Source organism: Dromaius novaehollandiae, chromosome 15 (assembly GCF_036370855.1).
Source record: "Dromaius novaehollandiae isolate bDroNov1 chromosome 15, bDroNov1.hap1, whole genome shotgun sequence".
Taxonomy (NCBI): Eukaryota; Metazoa; Chordata; class Aves; order Casuariiformes; family Dromaiidae; genus Dromaius; species Dromaius novaehollandiae.
This window is the reverse complement of record NC_088112.1, coordinates 4,423,035-4,444,750: the sequence shown is the minus strand read 5'-3', so window position 1 is coordinate 4,444,750 and position 21,716 is coordinate 4,423,035. Positions and strand designations below refer to the sequence as shown.

At 39.5% G+C, this 21,716-nt stretch overlaps 1 protein-coding gene across 1 annotated transcript in view; it reads left to right on the top strand.

Moving 5' to 3' along the window:
- The first annotated feature begins 2,843 nt into the window (after positions 1-2,843).
- RANBP17 (RAN binding protein 17) overlaps positions 2,844-21,716 on the top strand; it is a 169,391-nt gene continuing 150,518 nt past the window's right edge. Inside the window, exons 1-9 of the mRNA XM_064520825.1 lie at positions 2,844-3,019; positions 7,884-8,030; positions 10,531-10,621; positions 11,896-12,062; positions 15,647-15,712; positions 16,273-16,377; positions 19,125-19,290; positions 20,923-20,996; positions 21,467-21,586. Of these exons, the coding sequence (XP_064376895.1) occupies positions 3,002-3,019; positions 7,884-8,030; positions 10,531-10,621; positions 11,896-12,062; positions 15,647-15,712; positions 16,273-16,377; positions 19,125-19,290; positions 20,923-20,996; positions 21,467-21,586 (954 nt within the window). The 5' untranslated portion in view covers positions 2,844-3,001. The remainder of the gene's footprint in view (positions 3,020-7,883; positions 8,031-10,530; positions 10,622-11,895; positions 12,063-15,646; positions 15,713-16,272; positions 16,378-19,124; positions 19,291-20,922; positions 20,997-21,466; positions 21,587-21,716) is intronic.

Genomic DNA, 21,716 nt, shown 5'->3' with positions numbered 1-21,716 from the left:
GCCGTTTCTTTCCACATCTCCCTAGCCCTGGGAACTCCTGTTTTGGTCTGCCCCCTCTGATCTCCATTTACAATCTGTTTTGTTCCTCTTCCTCTGTGTGTATCGCCACTCCTTTTTTTCTGCGCCTTTTGGTAAGTTTTGTGACTCTTCCTTTCTCACAGGGTATGGCTACAGATAAATGATTCTGTTTCTACATAGGCTAAGGGGCATAAAATGGTGCTAAGGCATATGTCAGGTCTGAGGCACAGCGATTAGGGGACTGAATAATCTGAGCCAGTTCTGCAAGAACGATCCATTTGATTTTCGGAAGTGCTGGCCATCAGATTCAATTGTGAGAGCAAGAGAACAAGAAACTGTCTAAAACCATTTTCCATTTTGATTTCACTTCTCCAATACTTAAGGATTTTTTGTACAAAAGCATTTGATTCAGCTGTGATATTCTGTGTATCAAGAAATTATTCCTGTCCCAATTAGACTGTCATAACTGCTTCTTGACTCCACTGACAGAGGGCGAATCCAACTAGGAATACATCAGATTCATTCGTCATTCTCAGTCTAAAGAGGCTTCCATTTCCAGAGGATTTCTATCAGTCTGGCCCTCTCATTTGGGACTATCAGGCTTTGCATGAGAATTTTTTTTATGTGAAAGATGGAGCAGCAGGGAAACACTAGTAATTTTACACAAACCGTAAGGTGCCATATCATCTGCCAACCAGAACAGAAATGACAGGGAACATCAATCACCATGGAGTTCAGAGAAGGGATGATCAAGGCAAAAATTCTTCTTAATGTATTATAACATCAAACGGCAGGGTGCCGAATGAGAATTTCAAGCTTTTTCCTGCAGTATTCATACATGCTATCAGTTGGCTACAGCAATAGTCCTTAGACTTCCTGTGGCTGGTCTTTGCTGTTGCTAAATTCTTTGCATCCTCTTCCCCAGTGTGTGCTGATATCACTTCCAGTCATCATGCATTCAACATTTGCTGCTTCCTCCCTACCATCACATCATCTGTTTACATCATCACTTCATCTGTTGTTACTTGATCCTCCTTGCTCCCCATGCCACCGACTCCAGCACTATCTGTATGAAACCTAAACTAATACTAGCTGAATTTTACCCTGGGCTCTGTTTGGCTTCATGTTGCAAAGTACCACCACTTCCCTTTAGCGGGACAGGGAATACAGAAGTCCCTCATTTAGTTTTGCTCATCTTACATTTCTTCATTAGTGACAAATGCTCGTTGCTCTTCTACTGCATACGACACAATGTTGGTACACAGATTCTGGTCCTGCAGTCTGTGACAGCCTGTATAATCCAGGCCGCACAACTTCACCAACTTCTGCTCTGAGATAGCAGCGCGCACACCTACAGCATCACTTTTAGGAAACAACCAGTCTCTATCTAGTGACTCGCAATACATCATCTTTTGTGTGAGTCATGCCAATGGACAGCTGCCAGAACCGCTTATTTCTAGTCTGAATTTGCCTGGTTTCTAATAATTAGAATCAGTTATGCAATTTTCCCTTAAGCTAAGAAGGTGTCTGCATCCAAACACCTTTTTCCCCATAGACACTTGTACACATTGTTCAAGACACTGCCTATCCATATCTTTGGTAATCTAAATATTGATTTCCTCAACCTCTCTCTCATTACATAGAGTTTTTTCCTAATTGATTTGGAATTATTCCTTTAAAAATACAATGTCTTGGATCAGCTTCTGTCTTTGCAGTGCTTGAATTTAAGAAGCGAAGTATCTATGTGAGTTTTACAAAATGTTTGGATGATGAAGTGCTGGAAGACTCCACCTCTTATCTGAGGCCATTCACCTCATCTAATTCGAGACTGAGATAACTAGAGTCTGTAAACTTAATTTCTTCCCTCCTTTTATACACCATGGAGAAAAAGACAGGCAGCTATAGAGGGAAATTCACCCCGATCTAAGGTGATCGAGTAAACTGTCCCTTGAGATGTAGCTGTAACCGTCCGAGCGCCACCTCTTCTGCCATCAGGATTTGAGCTGTCTTGTTTTTTTCCACTCTTATGTCTCTCTACGTGTTCTCCCTTCCCATCCGCCCCAGGCCCTTCCACAGCAAAGTGAGTTTCCCTGCTGCCACGTGCTCTGAAAACTGCCTTGGCACTGCTCACTCCGGGCCACATTTCTTGAGAAGTCCAGAAACAGCAGCAGCAGCTACCTTGGCCCATGTTTATTGACTAAGTTGACTCATAAATAGAGGACGTTAATGTTACGTTGAGTTACACTGATGTAACTTGTAAACTGCAGGCTTCATAATGAGAATTATTTTTGCCATCTCCCACATGTGGTGACCCAAAGCTCTGAGACAGCAAGAACCGAAGCTCCCACATTCATTACAGAAAGCTTCTCGTTTGCCATCGTTGCATTACAAAACGCTTTCAAGACCAGACAGTACATTCTTTGGAAGAGGTATCTTACTCTTCATTTTGCAAAGCAAAAAATAGAGGTTTTAGCAACACTTAAATGGGATAACCACTGAAAACCACGGCCGCCCCCGTCGGCCTGGAAAAGCCGTTTCCCTGTTTGGCCGCCGGCGCTAGAAGGCGGAGGAGAGGCTGCGAGGAGCCACCTCCCGCAGGACCACGGCCCCGAGGCCGCCCCGACCCCACGCGCTGACAAAACGGCGCTTCCTAAACGGAGGCGGCCATCGGCCCCCCGGGGCTCGGCTCCAGGCTGGGCTGCTGCTGCTGCCGCCGCTGCCCGCCCCCGCGCCTCCACCTAGCTCGCCCCCGCCCCTCCCCCCGCCTTTGTGCTGGGCCCCGCCCCAACGGCCGCGCGCGCTCCCCGACGGCCGCCCCGCCCCAACGGCCGCCCCGCCGCGGCCCCGCCCCGCCCTCCTGGCCGGCGCGGAGCGGAGCGGCGCGGCGCGGCGTGGCGCTGCACTGCCCCCTAGCCCCGGCCGGGCCCGCGGCCCCTCCCCGCGCCGCGCTCCCGGCGCCGCGCTCCCGGCGCCGCTCGGGAAGATGGCGCTGCGCGTCCAGGTCGGTGGCTCCGGCGCGGCGCGGCGCGATGCGGAGGCGCTGGGAGCTGGCGCGGCCGCTTGGCCGGGCCGGGCTGGGCGGGGGCCTCGGGCAGGGGGGCGGCGGCGGTGCGCGGCAGCCGGGGGCGCGGGCGCGCAGGTGAGGGCGATGCCGAGCAGCCCTTGGGGCAGCGGCGGGGTGGCAGGAGGCGGGCGGCGGCCGCGGGGTCTCGCCCCGGCAGCGGAACGGGGGGGGGCTGTGGCGGGCGGCGGGGCTGGGCGGAGGGCTGGCGGGACCCGGGGTGCAGGCAGACCCGCGGGTGCTGCGTGGCTCGCCGCGGAAGTGGGAGCGGTGGCGGCAGCACGCGCGTGGGATGGAGCGCGGTGTAGGGTAGGTGCGTGTGCACGGGGAGGAGCGGCACCGGGTCAGGGTGGTGGCGGGCTGGCCTGGTTGGTCGTGCTGCCCGTGGCATCAGCGCGTATTCACGCGGAAGCGCTTTTCCGTTTAAGGCTCTGCCTTGCCTCTGCGAGCCGGCAGCACCTGCTGTCCCCCTGTTGCCACTTCGTCCTGTAGGCGGTGGTGGGCTGACCGGTCGACTTCTTCCCTGAAAACCGGGGCCAGCCGCCCCTCCAGGACCTGCCTGAGATAAGCACTGAAATCGTGCCTCAAGCTACAGAGAAAGAAAGAAAATAAAGGGGGGGGGGGGCCACACAAGACTCTCGCTGAGGTGTGAGGCATTCCTCCCGAGCCCCTCGCAGTTTCGGTGGATTGATAGCAGCAGGCTTTGGAAGTGTAAGGGAGGCTATCTTAGGCGTTATTTAAACACCTGGGCACCTGACTTGTTGTATAAAAGGAGCACTGATATGTTGCTTGTTTTCACATCGTACCTAAACGGCTATTTTGACAGTGGCCTTTCAGCAGTTATGCCCGTCCTGTTGCTTTTACACAGGGCTGGTGGAACTTTCTTAATAGAGTGTTTTCAACCAGAAAATGCTGATTAAAATCAAAATGTCTGTGGGAATTTGTCGGTGTCAGCAGAACTTTAATCAGAAACCTACCTGGTTTCTTGCCAGTTTCCGTGGCTCTTTGGCCGCCTGCCTGGTGGGTTGCTGTGGAGGCCGGCCCCCGGCACTTCGGGCCCTTGGCTCTTTCTCAGGTTAGCAGGAGAGCTGCCAGGGCATCCTGGGAGCTGGAGAGGTGGGACTTGAAGTATTTGGAGAATTTTGTTTAGCTTATTCTTGGATATTTTGAATTGTGACTACCAGAAAAAAATTCACATCCTTTAACTTTTTCGTTAGGTCTGTTTCTTGGAAAATGTGACATTTGAGAAAATGCCACTTCTTGTACAGGTCTGTTTCTACTTTTGACTCACTTGAAGTGGCCGGCACCTAATTGCTGGATCTTCTTTACTGACAGTATTGCCATATTCTTGGGAGTCATCTTTCAGCTATTGATAAAGATTTGAGTAACAGAGGCCTCCAGAGGCATCAGTTTCATGTGTTTTGTGTCACAGCGCAAAAGGGGTTGTGTCTGTCTTCTGTTTCCTGAAAGGACAGTCTATGTAGAGATGGCCTAGAATATTTTTTGACCCTCTCTTGTTTTTTCTTTGGTTTCTCCAGGTATTTTTTCTTAATTAACTAATTTAAAGTTGAATAATACCTGCATCATTTGGCTGAGTTCCCATCATCCACAAGATTGTGCCTCTCATGTTGTATTTGTTGATTTCACTCTTTGAATCATGAGAATCAGCACGTTTCCTCAGTACCATACAAAAACCATAATCCATAGAACATCTAACACGGTCATCAGCAGTCTGAGAGCAATGAGCAATTTGTCACCATACTTCTGGCCTGCCAATAGGAAACTTTATCATAATGTTCTCCTAAGACAAAACGTGTCCAGATAGAGCATTTCAGAGGGCTGAAGATTATTAATCTCAGTCTCTGAGGAGCCAACTTTTCTTTGAAGATCATTGTCTAGGTTTTGTTCAGGCCTGCTTTAAAAATTTCATGGTGGGTTTCCCCCATTGTCCTTCGGACAAAGTGTGACTCTTCACAGCCTAACGTATTACCAAGAAGTTATTGGTCATTCTCAGTGTAAATTTCTTAATTTCAGTGTAACCTTAACCATATTAGCATGGTGTGTTAAAGCGTATGTAATTAATTCCTGTTTGTTCTCAGTGTTCACTTTCTGTTCTTTGTGTGAAGACTATTGCTTAGCTGGCTTATAAATCCTCAGTTATTTTAGTGCAAGTTAGTAAACTGATGGTTTAGACCTTGATGATTGGGCTTAAATCCTAGTTTTCTTCTGGGCTTTCCCAAACTTGTTGCTAAGTTATCTTTCTCCGTCCAAACCTGCAAGTCAAATTTCAGATGAGATTTAGGAGGGTCTGTAACTTTTGGTGGTAATGATGTGATAATTTGATTCATGCTTCTCAAAATTGTATTGGTATTGTTCCATCCTTGCTTGATGTCCTTTTATTCCTATGTTTTACCCCAGTTGTGTATTTTTGTGTTGTATTATTTTTTCCCTAATGTATGTACTTGCATTTTATACCTCTTAATTTTCACTTTGATTGGCATGGAACTTGCTTCATTTAAAATTGAAAATGTGAAAATTGTAGTACTGGGATTGTTACCTGTTCTTCATTTTCCTTCCACTCTTCCTGAACTTGGGGGAAAAAAGCAAAAACGGAAGACATCTCGGTTGAGCTCAGTCTCTGAGGTATTTGATTTGTTCATACCGGAAACAAATGTGATGTTTCCTATTGTTTTTTGAAAGGAATAAGTACATGGCTACTTTTTGACTGAAAATCAGAGCCTCTTAAAATGTGGTTGTTACAGAATCACAGAATGGTTGAGGTTGGAAGGGACCTCAGGAGATCATCTAGTCCAAACTCCCTGCTCAGGCAGAGTCAGCTAGAGCAAGCTGCCCAGGACCTTGTCTAGACAGCTTTTGAATATCTCCAAGGATGGAGACTCCACAGCTTCTCAGGGCCACCGTGTTCCAGTGCTCAGCTACCCTCAGAGCAAAAAAGTTTTTTCCTGTATTCAGACAGAATTGCCTGTGTTTCACAGTTTGTGCCTGTTGCCTCTCATCCTGTTGCTGGGCACCACTGAAAAGAGTCTGGCTCCATCTTCTTTTCACCTTCCTATCAGTCATTTATACACATTAATCAGATCCCCCCGAGTCTTCTCTTCTCCAGGCTGAACAGTTCCAGCTCTCACAACCTCTCCTCATATGACAGATGTTCCAGTCCCTTAGCCATCTTAGTGATCATTCTCTGGACTCGCTCCAGTAGCTCCACAGGTATGGAGGAGCCCAGAACTGGACCCAGCACTCCAAGTGTGTCTCACCACTGCTGAGTGCAGAGGAAGGATCTATCCCCTTGACCTGCCAGCAGCGCTTTTCCTAATGTACCGCAGGAGGCCATTGGCAGCCTTTGCTGCGAGGGCATGTGGTTGGCTCGTGTCCAACTTGTTGTCCAGCAGGACTCTCAGATCCTTTTCTGCAAAGCTGCCTTCCAGCTGGTCAGCCCACAGCATGTACCGGTGCTATGCTGGTGCTATTACTAAAATTGAAAAAAAAAAAAAAAAGAAAGAAAAGCTGATCAAAGCCGTGACTTCCATATGTACAACAACAAAAAAGATTTTAAAAAGACCATGACCTCCTTTTGTGGTAAGAAGCATGTCTGTAAGAAATGACATGCTTTGATTAACAAGAACAAACATACTTTGGTTGCCAAAGACGCTATAAATTTCTTTGATTTTTTTAAAAGGCATTTGAGCTACTATATAAGTGATACTAGATTGCGCTACACAAAATCTTTTATTTCAAGTACAAAACATCTCTTTGGGAGGACTGGTGAAAAGGATTTGGATTCTAACTTTTAAATGAGGTCTGTGAAGTACAGCATCAAGCTTGTTGGGTTTCTCCTTCTCGCTTCTTTCTAGGCTGCACTTGAGTCATGAAATATTTACTGGATACCTTCTAATAAAATGGCAAGTTCTTGATGAGTTGCACAGGCTTTGGAAAGCTGTGCTAAGATTTCTGTTTGCATAGCTGTTTCTGAACTGTGCTTGAAGGGTTCGTCCCTCCTATGAAGCTGTCACTGGTAGATGTAGATCGTGTGCTTGATGGAGGGGAGAGAGGTTTTTTTCCTCCTGTTCCTGTACCAAAGAACTTTTTCAACTTTTTGTAAGTGGAGAGGAATTTTACCTCTTCTGTTGCTATTGTAGCTTCTGAATTTTGGGTTCAGTCTTTCATTGAGATTTACATCACCAGATAAAAACAATGCTAAATTTTTCAAGGTGTGGTAGTTTGATGAGTAATTGAAATTTGACAGAGATTTTCAAAATAGCCTTACTCAAACTGTTGACTTTTTTCCATCTTTTTTTTTTCTCTTTGGAAAAGGTATGAACTACTGGTCTGAAACCTCACAATAACAGATGGATTGAGCCATACTGAAAAGTGCTTTGGTAGCTGAGAGAATTAGATACAACAACTTAATTTTTAGAGTAATTTATGGCTTCTTGCCACAGAAAGCTTCCAATTTTTGTAATTAAAATATTGTATGTGCCACTTAACTCTGTGTACTGCAGTAATGGTTTTATGCCAGAGACTTCTGCTTTTGTTTTCAGGAAAACAGCATCTATCTCTTGCACATACATTTTACATGAGTTTATGAGGTATTTATAAATTCCTCACTGAACTACTGCAGTGTGAAATACAGTGTGGGGTAACAGTGCTGCTGTGACTCAACTGTAAAGCTTAGTATAGGTAGCATTTCATATTACTGGTATTGTAGCTAGACTTACAAACCGTTAAAAGAACCTTTGGTGGTTGAAAGGTCTCTGGAAATTTCAATTGTGTTCTCTCCTAACAGAGTCTGGCGGAACTAGAAGTCCTGTGTAACCACCTATATGAAGGAACCGATCTAGCCCAGCGAATCCAAGCTGAGAAGGTACTCTTGGAGCTTATTGATAGCCCAGAATGTCTTAGCCAATGCCAGCTTTTATTAGAACGAGGAACGGTGAGTATCTGAAAGATGTGTTATCCGCAAATGTACTCATGCTGGTGGAAGCCCACAGAGTTTGCCCAATCATGGGCCATTACTAAGTCAGTACAATGAGGTCAGAATGCTTTTCCCCCTTTTTTTAATACATAGTCTCTTTCATAAATCTAGCAAATTTGGCACTTGGAGGTGGTCTTTGTATGATTGACAATACCTTACATTAGAGATGGAGTGGACAAAAAGGGAAAGTATCTTAGCTTTTAGCTTTAGTGCTTTCAAAAAGTAGTAGTTGAGGGTGGTGTCATTTGTAGAGCAGTGTCGGGACACGGTGTGGTATAACCTAGTGTTTGAACATTGCCTTGCTCTTGTTGCCAGCTATCAGCTACAATGAGAAAATTTGTATTAAAGAAAGCCTTTAAATTGCTTATCTGTTGGCTGTTAAACTGACTTAGTATTATTCATTTTATTTTCTAGTGTTTAATTTTATGGTTAACTCTTGATAAAATGATAGGGCAGTTGATTCTGATTTGCTAGTCTAAGCTGAGTCCAGTGTAATTCTTACTATGTTTAAATCATTCAGAGAAAGCATTAAAGACACTCCGGTTGTTTGGGAGATAATGGCGATACTTCAGAAGAACCTATCAAAGCTGTTAGTCTAATGCATGCTTATGTAGTTCATTCAGCTGCCATTTCTATGACATAATTTAGTTCTTACAGAAGCTGTTTTCTCTACAAAATCCATTATAGGAACGTAATTAAATATTTGAGGTCATCAGGGTGTATTGTGCCTGATCCTGTAATTCACATGTATACGAGAAAAAATATGTTTCTGAGGCATCCAATTTGGGTCAGTAATCGAGCTTGGGTTTGGTTGTTTGACCGATGGTCTCATGACCTGGGTAGTGGGATAAGAACTTGAAAGCTGTGTCTGGACTGTGGGAGTCAGGAGTGCGATCCAGCTGCCCCGTGTGGATGCGCTGCCACGTCATGGTGTGATTCCTTGTGAAGCAAGCACCGCTGCATGGCATGGCTGTGCTACCCCTGCTGGGTTCCTGATCTGGATCCGGGAGACCAGCATCGTGAGAAATTCTATAGCACCCAGTGACTACACAGTTTATATACGGTCTGAGTTTTCTTTTCATTTCTCCTTTTCTATGTGATATTCATGTGACATTTAGAAATCACTTAAATTTTCTGTCCATCTCTTACTTGCTCTGTAAGAGCTTACAATGTTGTTTGCCATCTTTTTTGAAGTTCTTTAAGATCCTGGAATAAAAGATCCTCAAGAAGTTTTTATTTTTGGAAAGAAATTATTTTTTTGTCATGAATGAAGATGAGTTTGGGGCATATTGACTCCAGCCAGAAGAGACATCGTGCCATTGTTCTTATCAGTTGTCTGTGCATGGTATTTGCATTATCGTTGCTACATTTCAGCATGCAGCACCAAGTGAAATGAACACCCTTTGAGATCACAGAAAACATGAGCACAGACTTATCTTTAGGGAATTGTATAGGGAATTTAATTATTACACTTAAGTTAAAAATTAAATATCTAGGAAATTTTCTTTGGTGGTATATTTGAAATCAAGTTGTGACTGATTATCTGCTGCTCAACAAATAAGCAAATTCTGTGAAATAATAGAACTTCTCTGCCTATGATAGTGCCACTTCAAAATGTTTGCAAAACAGGTGGTTTGTTAGGGTGTGGAGTCCATTTCTGTGGAAGCTTATTAATGACTTGACTTAAGATTGAAGTTCTGTTCTATATGTATATGAGTAATATGTTTCCTTCCAAAAATTAAATGGCCTGTTCTGTAGAAGTGAATTTGTGAAGATTTTAAAGTAAATGTGATGGAGTTGGAAGACGCTTAAAGCAATATAAATAAATATTTTAAATCCAACCTATTTTGTGTAGACTACCGAGCAGACTCTGAATCTTAAAAAATATTGCATGGCTTTATAAAAAATCTTGTATCATTTACAATTACTTCAATTACCATTTTATAGAGCGTTGCCTGACATTTTGAACTATTAGCCACATCTGTAGTCTCAAGACATTTAATGAAACAAAAATAACTTTCTACTGTGGTTTAGAAATCCTCAAATTCTGAATGTGTTGTACATTTTTTTAAAGAGGGGAAGTAAAGAAAAAGAGGAAAGGTATTTAAAAACATTTTTAAATTTGAGCTGAACCCATGGTAATCCTATCAGTTCTGAATTATCAAGTGATTTAAAAGCAGAGATTTCAAACCCAATGAATTCCACTGAGTAATAAAGTGACTTAGATAAATGGTTTCAGTCAAAAAATTCAGTTTCTACATTTGATATTGTTTTATTAGTGTTTTATAGTTTATGGTTATAGATAATGAAATGAAGATACTACTAAAATACATCTTTTATAAATTTTTGGTAAACTTAACAAATGTGACCAGAACCTTGATAACCCCTAATCTAGCTTAATTGTCTCTGCTTTTAATTAGCCTGTTTTTCAATAATATTTTATGGTATGTTTTTGTAGACATCCTATGCTCAGCTTCTAGCAGCAACATGCCTGTCTAAACTTATAAGCAGGGCATCTCCGTTACCTATTGAACAAAGGATTGACATCCGTAAGTAATGCTTGTGGTTAAAATTTTATTATATTCGGTGGATCTAAAACTTCATATTACTGTGTGTTACCACAGTAACCGTTCAGTGGATGGTCTGTTTTTTCTCTAGTTCCATCCATTTACCATTTACCTGTTATTCATAAGGTAGTCATTGTGAAAGAGTGAACATAAAGGTGATTGTGAGAGCCGTCATCGGTTCTCTGCAATTAACTTCCAAATAACATGTCATAGTTTCCAAATTAAAATAACTACATAACTGTACTTTCTAACTGAAAAAATACTGAAATCTTGCTGGGATCGTGCAGTGTTAAGTCCTTTTCATGTTTTGAAATGGACAGGAGAGAAATTTTTTCATATAACATCATATTTTTAAAAATATTCATTTTTCAAAACGTATTTTGTATTTATCCCACAAGACCTTAATGAGATTTAGTCCATATTCGTAAAGAATGAAAGTTGCAGGTACTGCTAGTACACTTGCTAGTACACTGTAACAATATTTTTCTGCGTGATTCACCCTTACCATTTGTGAAGGGCGTGTCAGGGCAGATTTACTTGCAGGATTAGGATCCTGCCAAAGTTTCTGTAGTTTTAAGGGTCTACGCTAATGTCATTGCCATATCCTAAAAGAGTAAGGAAGCATGTCTTAGGCCTTGCATACTGAAAGGCTTTGCATGAGGAATATAGGATTAGATTTGGATTTTTAGAAAATCTGCATTGTTGTATCAGTTCTGTGGTTCATAGTACTCTAAAATGCAGTGCCAAGAATCCACTTCTCATAACAAATGTCAATGTTCTTTTAAATCAACTTTAATTGTATACACTTTAACATCTATTGGAAGAGGGAAACTTCCCACGAGTTTGAAAGGAATTTCCATAGTTAAGTATGTATTATCCGAGGAAATGGTCCAGATTAAGAGTAGAGACTCTTGTCTGAGAAAGCGTCAGCGTATCTCAAGCTGGCTGTGAGAACTGCTGTTACATAGTGAAATAACAAGTGCCCAGTATATGGGTCAGCTACAGGATATGGAATAACTATGGGATAGTTCACAAACTATTGTCATACGTATCCTAGAATGAGGGTTATGTAGGTAATGTGCATTGTGTTACTAAAAATTCAGATGTATTTAGTATTTTCAGGTAATTTGCAGTTATTGTTCTAAAGATAAGAAATGAAGCTTTTAAAAATTTCAAGCCTTAGGTTTCTATTAGGATTGTTTAAGCACATTTTTTACAGAAGACATTGTTGTTGATTTAAAAATGCTTCTTTACAGGGAATTACATTCTGAACTACATAGCTTCTCAACCCAAACTGGCTCCTTTTGTCATGCAAGCCCTTGTTCAAGTCATTGCTAAAATTACAAAGTTAGGATGGTTTGAAGTACTAAAAGACCAGCTCATCTTCAGAGACATTATTGCTGATGTAAAAAAGTTTTTGCAGGTAGGAAACAATCGTTCCCTTTGGCAATTTTTTTGTGTTCAGATCCCTTCATTTTTAATCATTGGCATGTTTTGGGACTTAGACAGTTATTTTACACTTGGGTAGAAAAAATAAGAGCAGCATTGTCTAAAACAGAAGGTTACCCTACAGTGAAGAACCGGGGTAGTTTTGATAAATGTGTGTGTATGTCAGTATTGGAGTCACGCAGTATTCGTAGTGCTGTTATTTTTTATGCTTGTTTTCTTTTTCCAAAATATTTTTTTTTTCACAGCATGGCTGTAAAACATCAGTCCCTGTTGTCATGCCATTCTATTTAGTATCTTCATTTTTTCACCTGTGTGGAGATTTGTTGCTGATAGTGTTAGCTCCTGTCATATGAATAGAAACACTGGTACTGTATCATCCGAAAAATAAGACTCTCAAATGTTTTAAAGTGTTAATCTGATTGTGGTTCTTGAAATATTGTAATAAATTTTTAAAAAATTGTAATAATGAGTGCTAAAATTGTCCCAGACTGTTCAGTTTTAGAACCATTTCACATGTATTTTTTCAAATGCCTGTCATGGAAGGTTGATCAAAAAGATGCCTTTTTAACTATTTGTTGGCGTGTTTACTGTTATGATTTTATATTGTTGCTTTTCTGCAGTCAGTGCATCTGCACATCTGTTTTTAGCAGAAATCCCTGGATATATCACTGTTTCTGAAGTTACTGACAAAAGCTTGTGTCACCACAGAACTGTAGTACACAGAACTGCAAGCCACTGTATAGATCTGTTACGTGGCTGTGGTCCTCATTTCCCACACTTTTCTCTCCGTGAGAAATTAGAAATTGATCATTCATATTTATGTGCATATGTACTTAGATACCTGCATATGCATGTTCTCTTTCCATACAGGTATAATTATGTGGAGAGAAGAAGAATGAAAGAAAAAGACATTTTCTCTCTCTCTCTCTCAGGATTACAGTATACAATATGGGGAGATAGATAATCTGTTGAGAGTGTTTTTGTAACCTTACCCATTTTAGCATAGGGATTTAAATCTAACTTTTCACAAAAATTATCCATTCTAGGTAGGGATATGGGGAAATTTGGGACAAAAGATCAGTAATCTTCCCTCTCTAGTAATTGGAATTGTGGCAGGCGTGTCCTTTTTTTTACATTTCCTTTGACATTATTTCCTGTTCCCCTACTGCATTGATCGCTGGTGTAAAGGTGACTTACAGATTAGAGAGCAGGTGATCTTCGCTGTACATAGTATTCAAAAATTGGAAAGAATTTCTCCTAATGTCAGAGTGCAGTCATTCACTGTGGACTGTTCACTGCACAAATTTTATAAGTCAAATCTGGAGTAAGTACTGTCAGACACAGTAGCTAAAGAAATAGAATATACAGCATCTTCTGTGAAATAATTTCAGAGAAAGGGATTGGCTTGTCGTCGCTTATTATCTGAAGTTACTTAAAGTTAATCGAAATGAGGACACGTACACTTTGTATAAAAATGTTCTTAAAGAGTTTTATGAGGCTTAACTCAGAAATCTGATTAGAAAAGTTATTTCTGGTTAATCTTTCTGGGCATCTATGTGAACATAAACCCCAATACTTACTTTGAAAAATAAATCTCCAAATAGCTTCAATTTTTAATTCTTATTTCCAAAATGACCTGGTATGTGTTGGTGGTCCTGGCAATTCAGCAAGAAAATATGATGTTACTGTTTGTTATCTTTTTTGCTGTTGAGTTTCACTTCTATGTCTCATTTGTTTTTCAGACTGATTCTATTTCTAATATTGTTCAAGTTAATGTATTTTTTGAGTTACATTTGGAATGTCTAATAAAAGATAGGCTGCAATATCTTGTTTATTAAAAACAAACTCAAGTATGCTACTCCACTGTTTTGCAGTTATTTTTATGAATGTACTGTAATTGGATTTTGCATTTATTATTAAAATGATTGCAGTGTGACTCTTCAGTGTGTAGTTCATTAAAAATGGAGATTTAAATACAAAATTTAACTTCTTAAGAGATTTCTTTAGTTAAATTAAGAATTCCTGTAGAAAAGAAAATTAAGCCATATATCTACTAGAGAATTAAATTTTATGCAAAAATTAAAAAAAAAATCCCTAAACAATACTAATATATGTTAATAATTAGCAAATGGTGGTTTCAAATATGTATACATTAATATTCCAGACTGAACTTCATCCAGTTTGAATTAAGTGTGATTTAGTGTAGAAAAAAGGATTAGCAGCTGGGACTGTAATTCTGTTCCAAATTCCTTTATAAGTCACAATCCAGCTTTTCACTTCTGTGAAAAAGAGGAGGTTACATTTGCCAGTTTTGCAGGAGGCTTTAGGGGATCTAAGGAACATTCATAGACTATTTTAAGAATTTGAAATGTAAGAGAAACTTGATTATTCAAATTACTGTTCAAGATATTTAATCTTATTGAATACAAAAAAGGCAACAACAGAAACTTCGCCTCAGTATACTCTGAACTTTGTACTTTCCATTTGCTTTGGTATAGGTGATAGTACAAAACAGATGACAGTGAAAAGTCGGGCTCTTTGCATAAGTAGCCAAATTCTTTATTAGCTGAACTTCGGATGATCTTCGGAGTTGTCAAACTAATGAGTTTGTTTGTGACAAATGTCCAGAAAAGTTTGGCAAGGGTAACGTTTTGGGGAGATTTGCACTGTGCTTTGGACATCAAGGGAGCTGAGATTGCAGAGTGTGGTTATGAAAGCAAGCACAGAACTGCTCCTTTTGGCTCAGTTGCAAGGCCAAATTACAGTTGATTTTAATTATTTTTTAACAAAGCACATTTAATTTTTTTTATAAATGCTTTGTAGTAGCTCAGAGAACACAACTTATTTTATTCATAAAATCCAAAGTCGTCATTCCTTATTTCTAAAAAGAAACCCAAACTCAAACAAACAAACAAACAAAAAGCTTGCCAAAAGAATTGCTTTGAATAATACTAGTAACTTGTATCTGAATTTCAAACTAGTCCAAGGAACTTTACCGCTGTCGATCAGATCACACCCTCAGATGCAAATATTTGACACCCACTACTTCACTGCTTAGACACAAGTCCTTAGAGATGGAATGTATCATTTAATTCAAACCAATACAACGTGTGTTACTGTGAAGAGAAAAGAATGAGGGTTTGGATAGATAGAATTACAAAACTATTTTTTCTGAGTGTGCCCTGTAATCTTTTTCAGCCATGCATAGCTTAATTTTTTAAAGGGTTTGAGTTTCATGCAGCTTGTATCAATGCTGGAAGACTGAACAAACCTTTGAGAAACATGTACTAGAAAATTTCTAGATTGTGATTGTTTAAAGTCGATTTTCAGATAGATTTTTCTTATCATATAATTCTTAAGATTTATTATGAGGGTTTTTTTCAAAGCTTTTCAGGGAATTTGAAGGTCTAGTTCTGAGGGTGTTGATAGAAATTGGTGTGGAAGTCTTCTAAAGAGCTTAGGAAATCTCAGCCTAAAAATCCTCTTGTTCTAGAGATGTTGAAAAATATTAAATACAAGCTGTGATGTTTTAGCAATCATATTTTTTTTCTTCTATAGGGTACTGTGGACCACTATATCATAGGAGTAATGATTCTCTCAGAACTGACTCAGGAAATGAATCTAGTAAGCATGCTTGTTTGATTTTTTTTTTCTTTTCCCCCCTCCCCACTTCTGCAAGGGATGTATGTATTGCCAATAAGGCAGTGTGTTGAATGCTTCCGCCTTTCATAAAAATGGTAGGAGAAGCATTATGTAGACATAAAGCAATGATCACCCCCCAACCCACCCACCCCTAAGATATAGAGAGACCAGAAATTCCCAGTGCAGGGGCTGTACCTGTACCAGATATGTACCATATCTACTAAAGTGGAATGTATTTCTCAACACAGTCACTGGAACTTGTAAAGAAAAACAAATGATCAACTCTTTCAGTTGTATTTCTGCTAATGATTTTCTTTTGCCTGCATCTTAATCTGAGGAAGTCCCTCAGACCTTTCCATCCAGAAAGAGAGGTAACGTTGATGGGGAAGAAAGGAGACACTTCAGGAAGCTGTGAAGGTCTATATTTAGTGCTGGACTGTAATTTTCATTTGTGGTGTCTAATAACGAACCTGCCAGATAGATCTATCATCTAGTTTTAGCGAAGAAGGAAGCATTGTTTATTTTCTCCTAACTTTTCTTAGGTTGATTATTCAAGACCTTCAGCAAAACATCGTAAGATAGCTACCTCATTCCGTGACACCTCTTTAAAGGACATACTGATGCTTGCGTGCTCCCTTTTAAAAGAGGTGAGACTCTTTGTTATTGAACCTGTTAACATTATAATTTTTCCGTTTTGAATCCCTAGTATTTTCTGAGTCAGTTAATTCTGTTCTTAAATGGATTACATGACACCCAATTAAGCTCAAGTGACCAAAAAATGTTCAAAAAATATTTTTTCCAATCTTCCTCCCGCTATCCTTCTCTCTATCTTGTGCTCACTCTCTCAATCTTTTCCTCCGTGTCTCCGTCTCTCTTTTCATACCTTCCCTTCAAGGATGGTCTATTTAAATTCTGGGCTTGTCTTCTTTTTCAGTGTTTTTTCCTGATTTAATTTTTATCTCAGTTTTGCTAGGCATACCATCTCAGTATTTTTAAGGAATTATTCAACTAGCAGAGACTAAGGAGAAAGACAAATTCTGTACCTTGTAGTGTGGCAGTGCAGTAAGTTCTGGCCAAGGTTGTTTTTTTTTTTCTCCTTTACAAGTTCTCTTATCTTCTCTGTAACACTTTGGGGTAATTCAGGCTCCATCCTCTCCAGAGCCTTGACAGGAGGTGGTGAAGAACAGCATGCTGTAAGATAAGTCTATCAGGACAGGTAGGTTGAGATGAGATCAAAACTGGAATTTGCATTTTGCATTCTGTACTGATTAGGGCCCATAGTAGTGAAAATGGTATCATGATGTATCATTTTACTTCTCTTAAGCTTGAGCAACTCTTTGCTTAGGCTCAAGCAACTCCGCTTTTGAGACCAGCTTACTTTTCGAAAGTTTCCTGATTTCGACTTTCACTCCCTTGGGAGTGCTGGTTTATTCTGTCTTTTTTTTCTGAAAATCAAACCAATTAGATGCTGAAACTTGGACATAGGAGTGTAAGCTAAGAATTTAAACACAGATGCCATCACAAATGGGTCAACAGATAATACTAACAATTACTTTTTAGCAAAAGATATAATTATCAAGGCTCAGACACATGATTAAGGTACTGTAGTGAAAACATGATAAATTGTGTTACCTGAAATGTCTTTCATTAGTATGTTTTTAAAATAGTTAGCATGTTTAACATCACATTTGCAATGGGTTTAAAGGGCATACATGGTCAGCTAACAGTGCTCAGGTGACAGGCAGTCATTTCTTTATATGCAGCAATTAAATAACGTCTACACCCACACTTCTAAAGAGAGAATGTTCTGCTGATTTACATGGGATGTTTTAAATCAGTGTTCGAATCGCATATTAATGGAGAAATTCTATATCATTTCAAAAAGAATGAGATTTTTTTGAATAGGATGTATTTGGGAGAATGTGTATACTGTGGCAACCACTTCCTAGCTTTCCTCAAGCTCAGCTGGTCTAAATTTTTTTTTTTTTGAGTGTCTCATATGTTGACAGGTTTGTCTGAATCATGTTATACACATTTCCAGACAGAGATATACAAAAAATATAATTAGCATCTTTAAAATGCCAGCTTGAATATAGAAAGCTGTTCTAAAATTTATCAGCCTCTATAATACACCAAACATATACCCTGGCCTAACAGATTTTGAATCACTAAAATAATTCCTGTGTATTACATACAGGAGTATAGAAGTTTTGCAAAAGATTGGTAGAAAAACAGGTTATATTCGTCCAAGAAATAAAAATCAGATGTGGGTTTCAAAGCTGTGAGTTTGTAATTTAATGTCCATTGTACCATGGTGCAACAGTTGCAATCAAATTAATGAGTCCTCTAATGACACACAGTTGATTTTTCATTGCTGTCATCTAAACTAAAAAACCTTTTTGTTGATAAACTTGTCCTGTGACGTTGAATCTAAATAAGAAGCAGATGCACTAGATAAAAAGATTGTTTTTTCTAGTCAAAATGATGTCAAGTTTCTTTTTAATATTCAAGAACAGCATCAGTAACTAATGAGATTGAGGTTTGCTTTCAGTACCTTTATATTATGTTTGTAATCTTTGGAAGTTATTTAACTTGAGGTAGCAGCTTTCTTTATGATAAAGTGTTATTTGAATTGTTAGAATTACAGAAGGGACCCTATGGAAATGTGTTCTTACTCACAGTATGTTGAGTCTTGACTTCCAATACCCAACTGCTTGCTTTGCTCACCAAGTAACTTTTTATTCTGACTCTACAGGGGTTGTAATGCAAGAGACACTAACGGCTGCAGTTATGCAGATGTTGTAAATAGCCACATTCAGATTACAGACTGTTCATTGCATTGTTTCTTATGCCAGTTTTTTCTAGCTGTACCAAAGGAACATTCTTTGAGTGTGTAAAGTGAACTCATACCATTTACAAGCCTGGAAAATCCTAGGTATCGCACTAACAAACAACCAATCGCCGAGATAATTCTTACCCATACAACGTACTCCACACTGGTCTGGAGTAAGTGAAAGAGAAAAATATGAAACCTTACAGTTCAATTTTTGCAGTGTTTTTCCAACTTTAACACAATTTTAACAGGCTATATCAATGGCATGCTCGGTTTTACCTGTACTTTATACAAAAGACTTATTTCACCAGCCTTTTTCAAAATTATTTCTAAGATTGGGAGCTTCAGCTTGATATGGAGGATGTCTCATAGGTGATAACATTTTTTTTCTCTTGCCTTTAAGGAAGACTATGCCTTTTATAGTCGAAGGGTTTATATTTCTCTTAGTATGTGTTCTGTTGCTGTGAACTCTGCAGTTTTATATACAAACATTTTCCTTTTGAAAATTGTTTTTAAAACGTTCTCTACAGGTGACCTAACAAAGTGTTTTTTCCTTCTTAGCTCTTGGCAAAATCTTTAAACCTTCAGGACCAACGGCAACAAAGTCTAGCAATGCATCTTTTGAAGCTTGTACTAAACTGTCTTAATTTTGACTTCATTGGAAATTCAGCTGATGAATCTGCAGATGATCTATGCACTGTGCAGATTCCAACAAACTGGAGAACAAGTAAGAAAGGATCACAGTTGTTAGTAGTTTGAAGTATTCTACACCTAGTGGACTGTGTAACCTGCTTTGTCACAGTAGTTGCAAATATAGAATTACTTTTTATATGGAATAGTGCTTTTTGCTGGTGAGTTATTGGGAAACCTCCTCTGGCTGTTTATCTCACGCTTTTCCTGTTGTTGTTCTTGCAGACAGCAATAATTTATGTAATCTATAAACATAGGCATTCACAGTAATTCAAAATATTCTGATTAGATGCTGAACACTATTCTCATCGCTGACATGAACACCCTGAAGAGGTACAGCATCTGTAGCATCTCTGTTTTCTCTCCTCTTCCTGATGTGTAAACTTTTATGGTGCACTTGTTTGCTCTACTATGTGAGTTTGTTAACGAAGGCAGCAGAAGGGTTGTCTCTAGAGATTTGATTTCCTGGACATCTACAGCGCAGATGACATTATGGTACAAAGATGTCCAAGCTAGCTTTAATGAAATTAGCTTGGGTAATGGAAGCAGTTTTGGAGCAGTAAGCAGCATCTTGTAGGCTTATTTCGCCTCCTTTTTGGCAAAATAAATTAGCCTGCTTAGAAGTTGGTTACTTCCGACTAAAGCAGCTAGACTGTTTCCTACACCCAAGAATGGAAGGTTTAAATTTGGCTTGCTTATACAATACGGCAGTCTGCAGTGTTTGATACTCCTCCTGATTTCAACAGTTCTGTTCTTCGTCACCTTCCGTGCATAATTCTGTTCCTCCTCCTCTCATGTACACTGCCTCGAATCACTGTGTGAGGGATGAAGAGTAATAATATATGGCAAACAAGGAAATGTTTATGAAAGGCTGACTTTGGCCAAGTGACAGCAGTCTCCTAAGACACTCAAGGAAGGTGAAGGGGAGAGTTTTTTCCCAAGATTTTAGTTTAGATGCTTTAAATTGTCCTTGGATGAGTCTACCTTTTCTCATTCAACACCGAGACTACCTAGGGAAATTGACTTTTGTTGTATACCACCTGACACAGGTCTTCACATAAAATAATGCTTATAAATGGAACATCTTGGAAATAGTGCCTAATTTGGGAGGTACTTAATTATGAATTATCAGTGAACTTTCTACCCTGTTGTAACTTCCCCACAGAAGAGGGTAATATTGTAGTCTACCTGATGTGATTCCACAGTGAATTGGTAACTCAGTCTTTAAAGTAGTATTTTCTGTTTATCAACCTGTAGACTCTAAAGTAGTTTGGGTATCTTTAGTTAAAGACTTGCCTTTGCTAGGTAACTGATTTCTTCCGGTTACTGCAGTAGTACACTAAGGCATGTCTCAGATAAAAGGGAATGGTGTAGTGTATATGTACTTGTGTTATAGACTAGTCTTCTGTAGGTAACTGACAAAGTACTGCATGATTTGCAGTTCAAAGGAAGTTTTCTGTAAGAGGTACAAGATGGAGTAAATGTGATAGAGAACAGTGTTTTGTTTAATGTTGTACAATGAGCTAATTAATACGTCTGTCCGTAGTTTATTCTTAACTACAGTGAGCTCATTCTTAATTTTTCTGTTAAAAAGCAGAAAATTCTGTTCATGAAGATACTTAATTATTGCTGGTGGAGAGTGATAAAACCAATTTATCTTTTTCCCTAGTCTTCCTGGAGCCAGAGACCTTGGACCTGTTTTTTGATTTGTATCATTCCCTTCCACCAATGCTGTCTCAGTTAGTAAGTGAAGCATAGTGATTTACACTTAAATAATTTCAGAAAATACTCCTTTTACATCTGTACTTTGTCCAAAAGATCCTGTTTTATTCTGTGCATTGGCATGGTATGAGTCCTACAATTATTAACTCCCTGGCTCAGCGCCCAGTCATCATGTCTTTTCTTTGAACTTCAGGCTCAGTTTGCATTTCTGAAGCTGAAAGCATTCAGAAACCCCCCAATATTCAGCATCACTCAGCCGCATAGAAAACATCTACCTAATTTGGTTGATAAAGTCATAAAGCCATTGTAAAAGGGTTTTTTAAAACTGAGCCACATTTATATTCGGTGATCCTAGAGACATTGCAGCCAAAATAGTCTTCAGCCACTGAATGTACTACAGAATTCAGTGGATTGGATTCCTCCGATAGATAAGAGATGATTATTCTGACAGTTTATTATTTTTTTAATCTTACAGTTTTTTTATTCTTTAGGCACTTTCTTGTTTAGTTCAGTTTGCTTCTACAAGGAGATCTTTATTCAGCAATCCAGAACGTGCCAAGTATCTTGGTAATCTAATCAAAGGAGTGAAACAAATACTTGAAAATCCACAGGTATCTTTTTATTTTTAATTTTATTTCTTTAAAATGCTAAAGCAGCTCTGGTTTTGTTTTACCAGTCACAATCTTCATTCATTTACTGAATCTGTCAAAACCACTTTCAGCCAGCCATCTGGTCACTTTG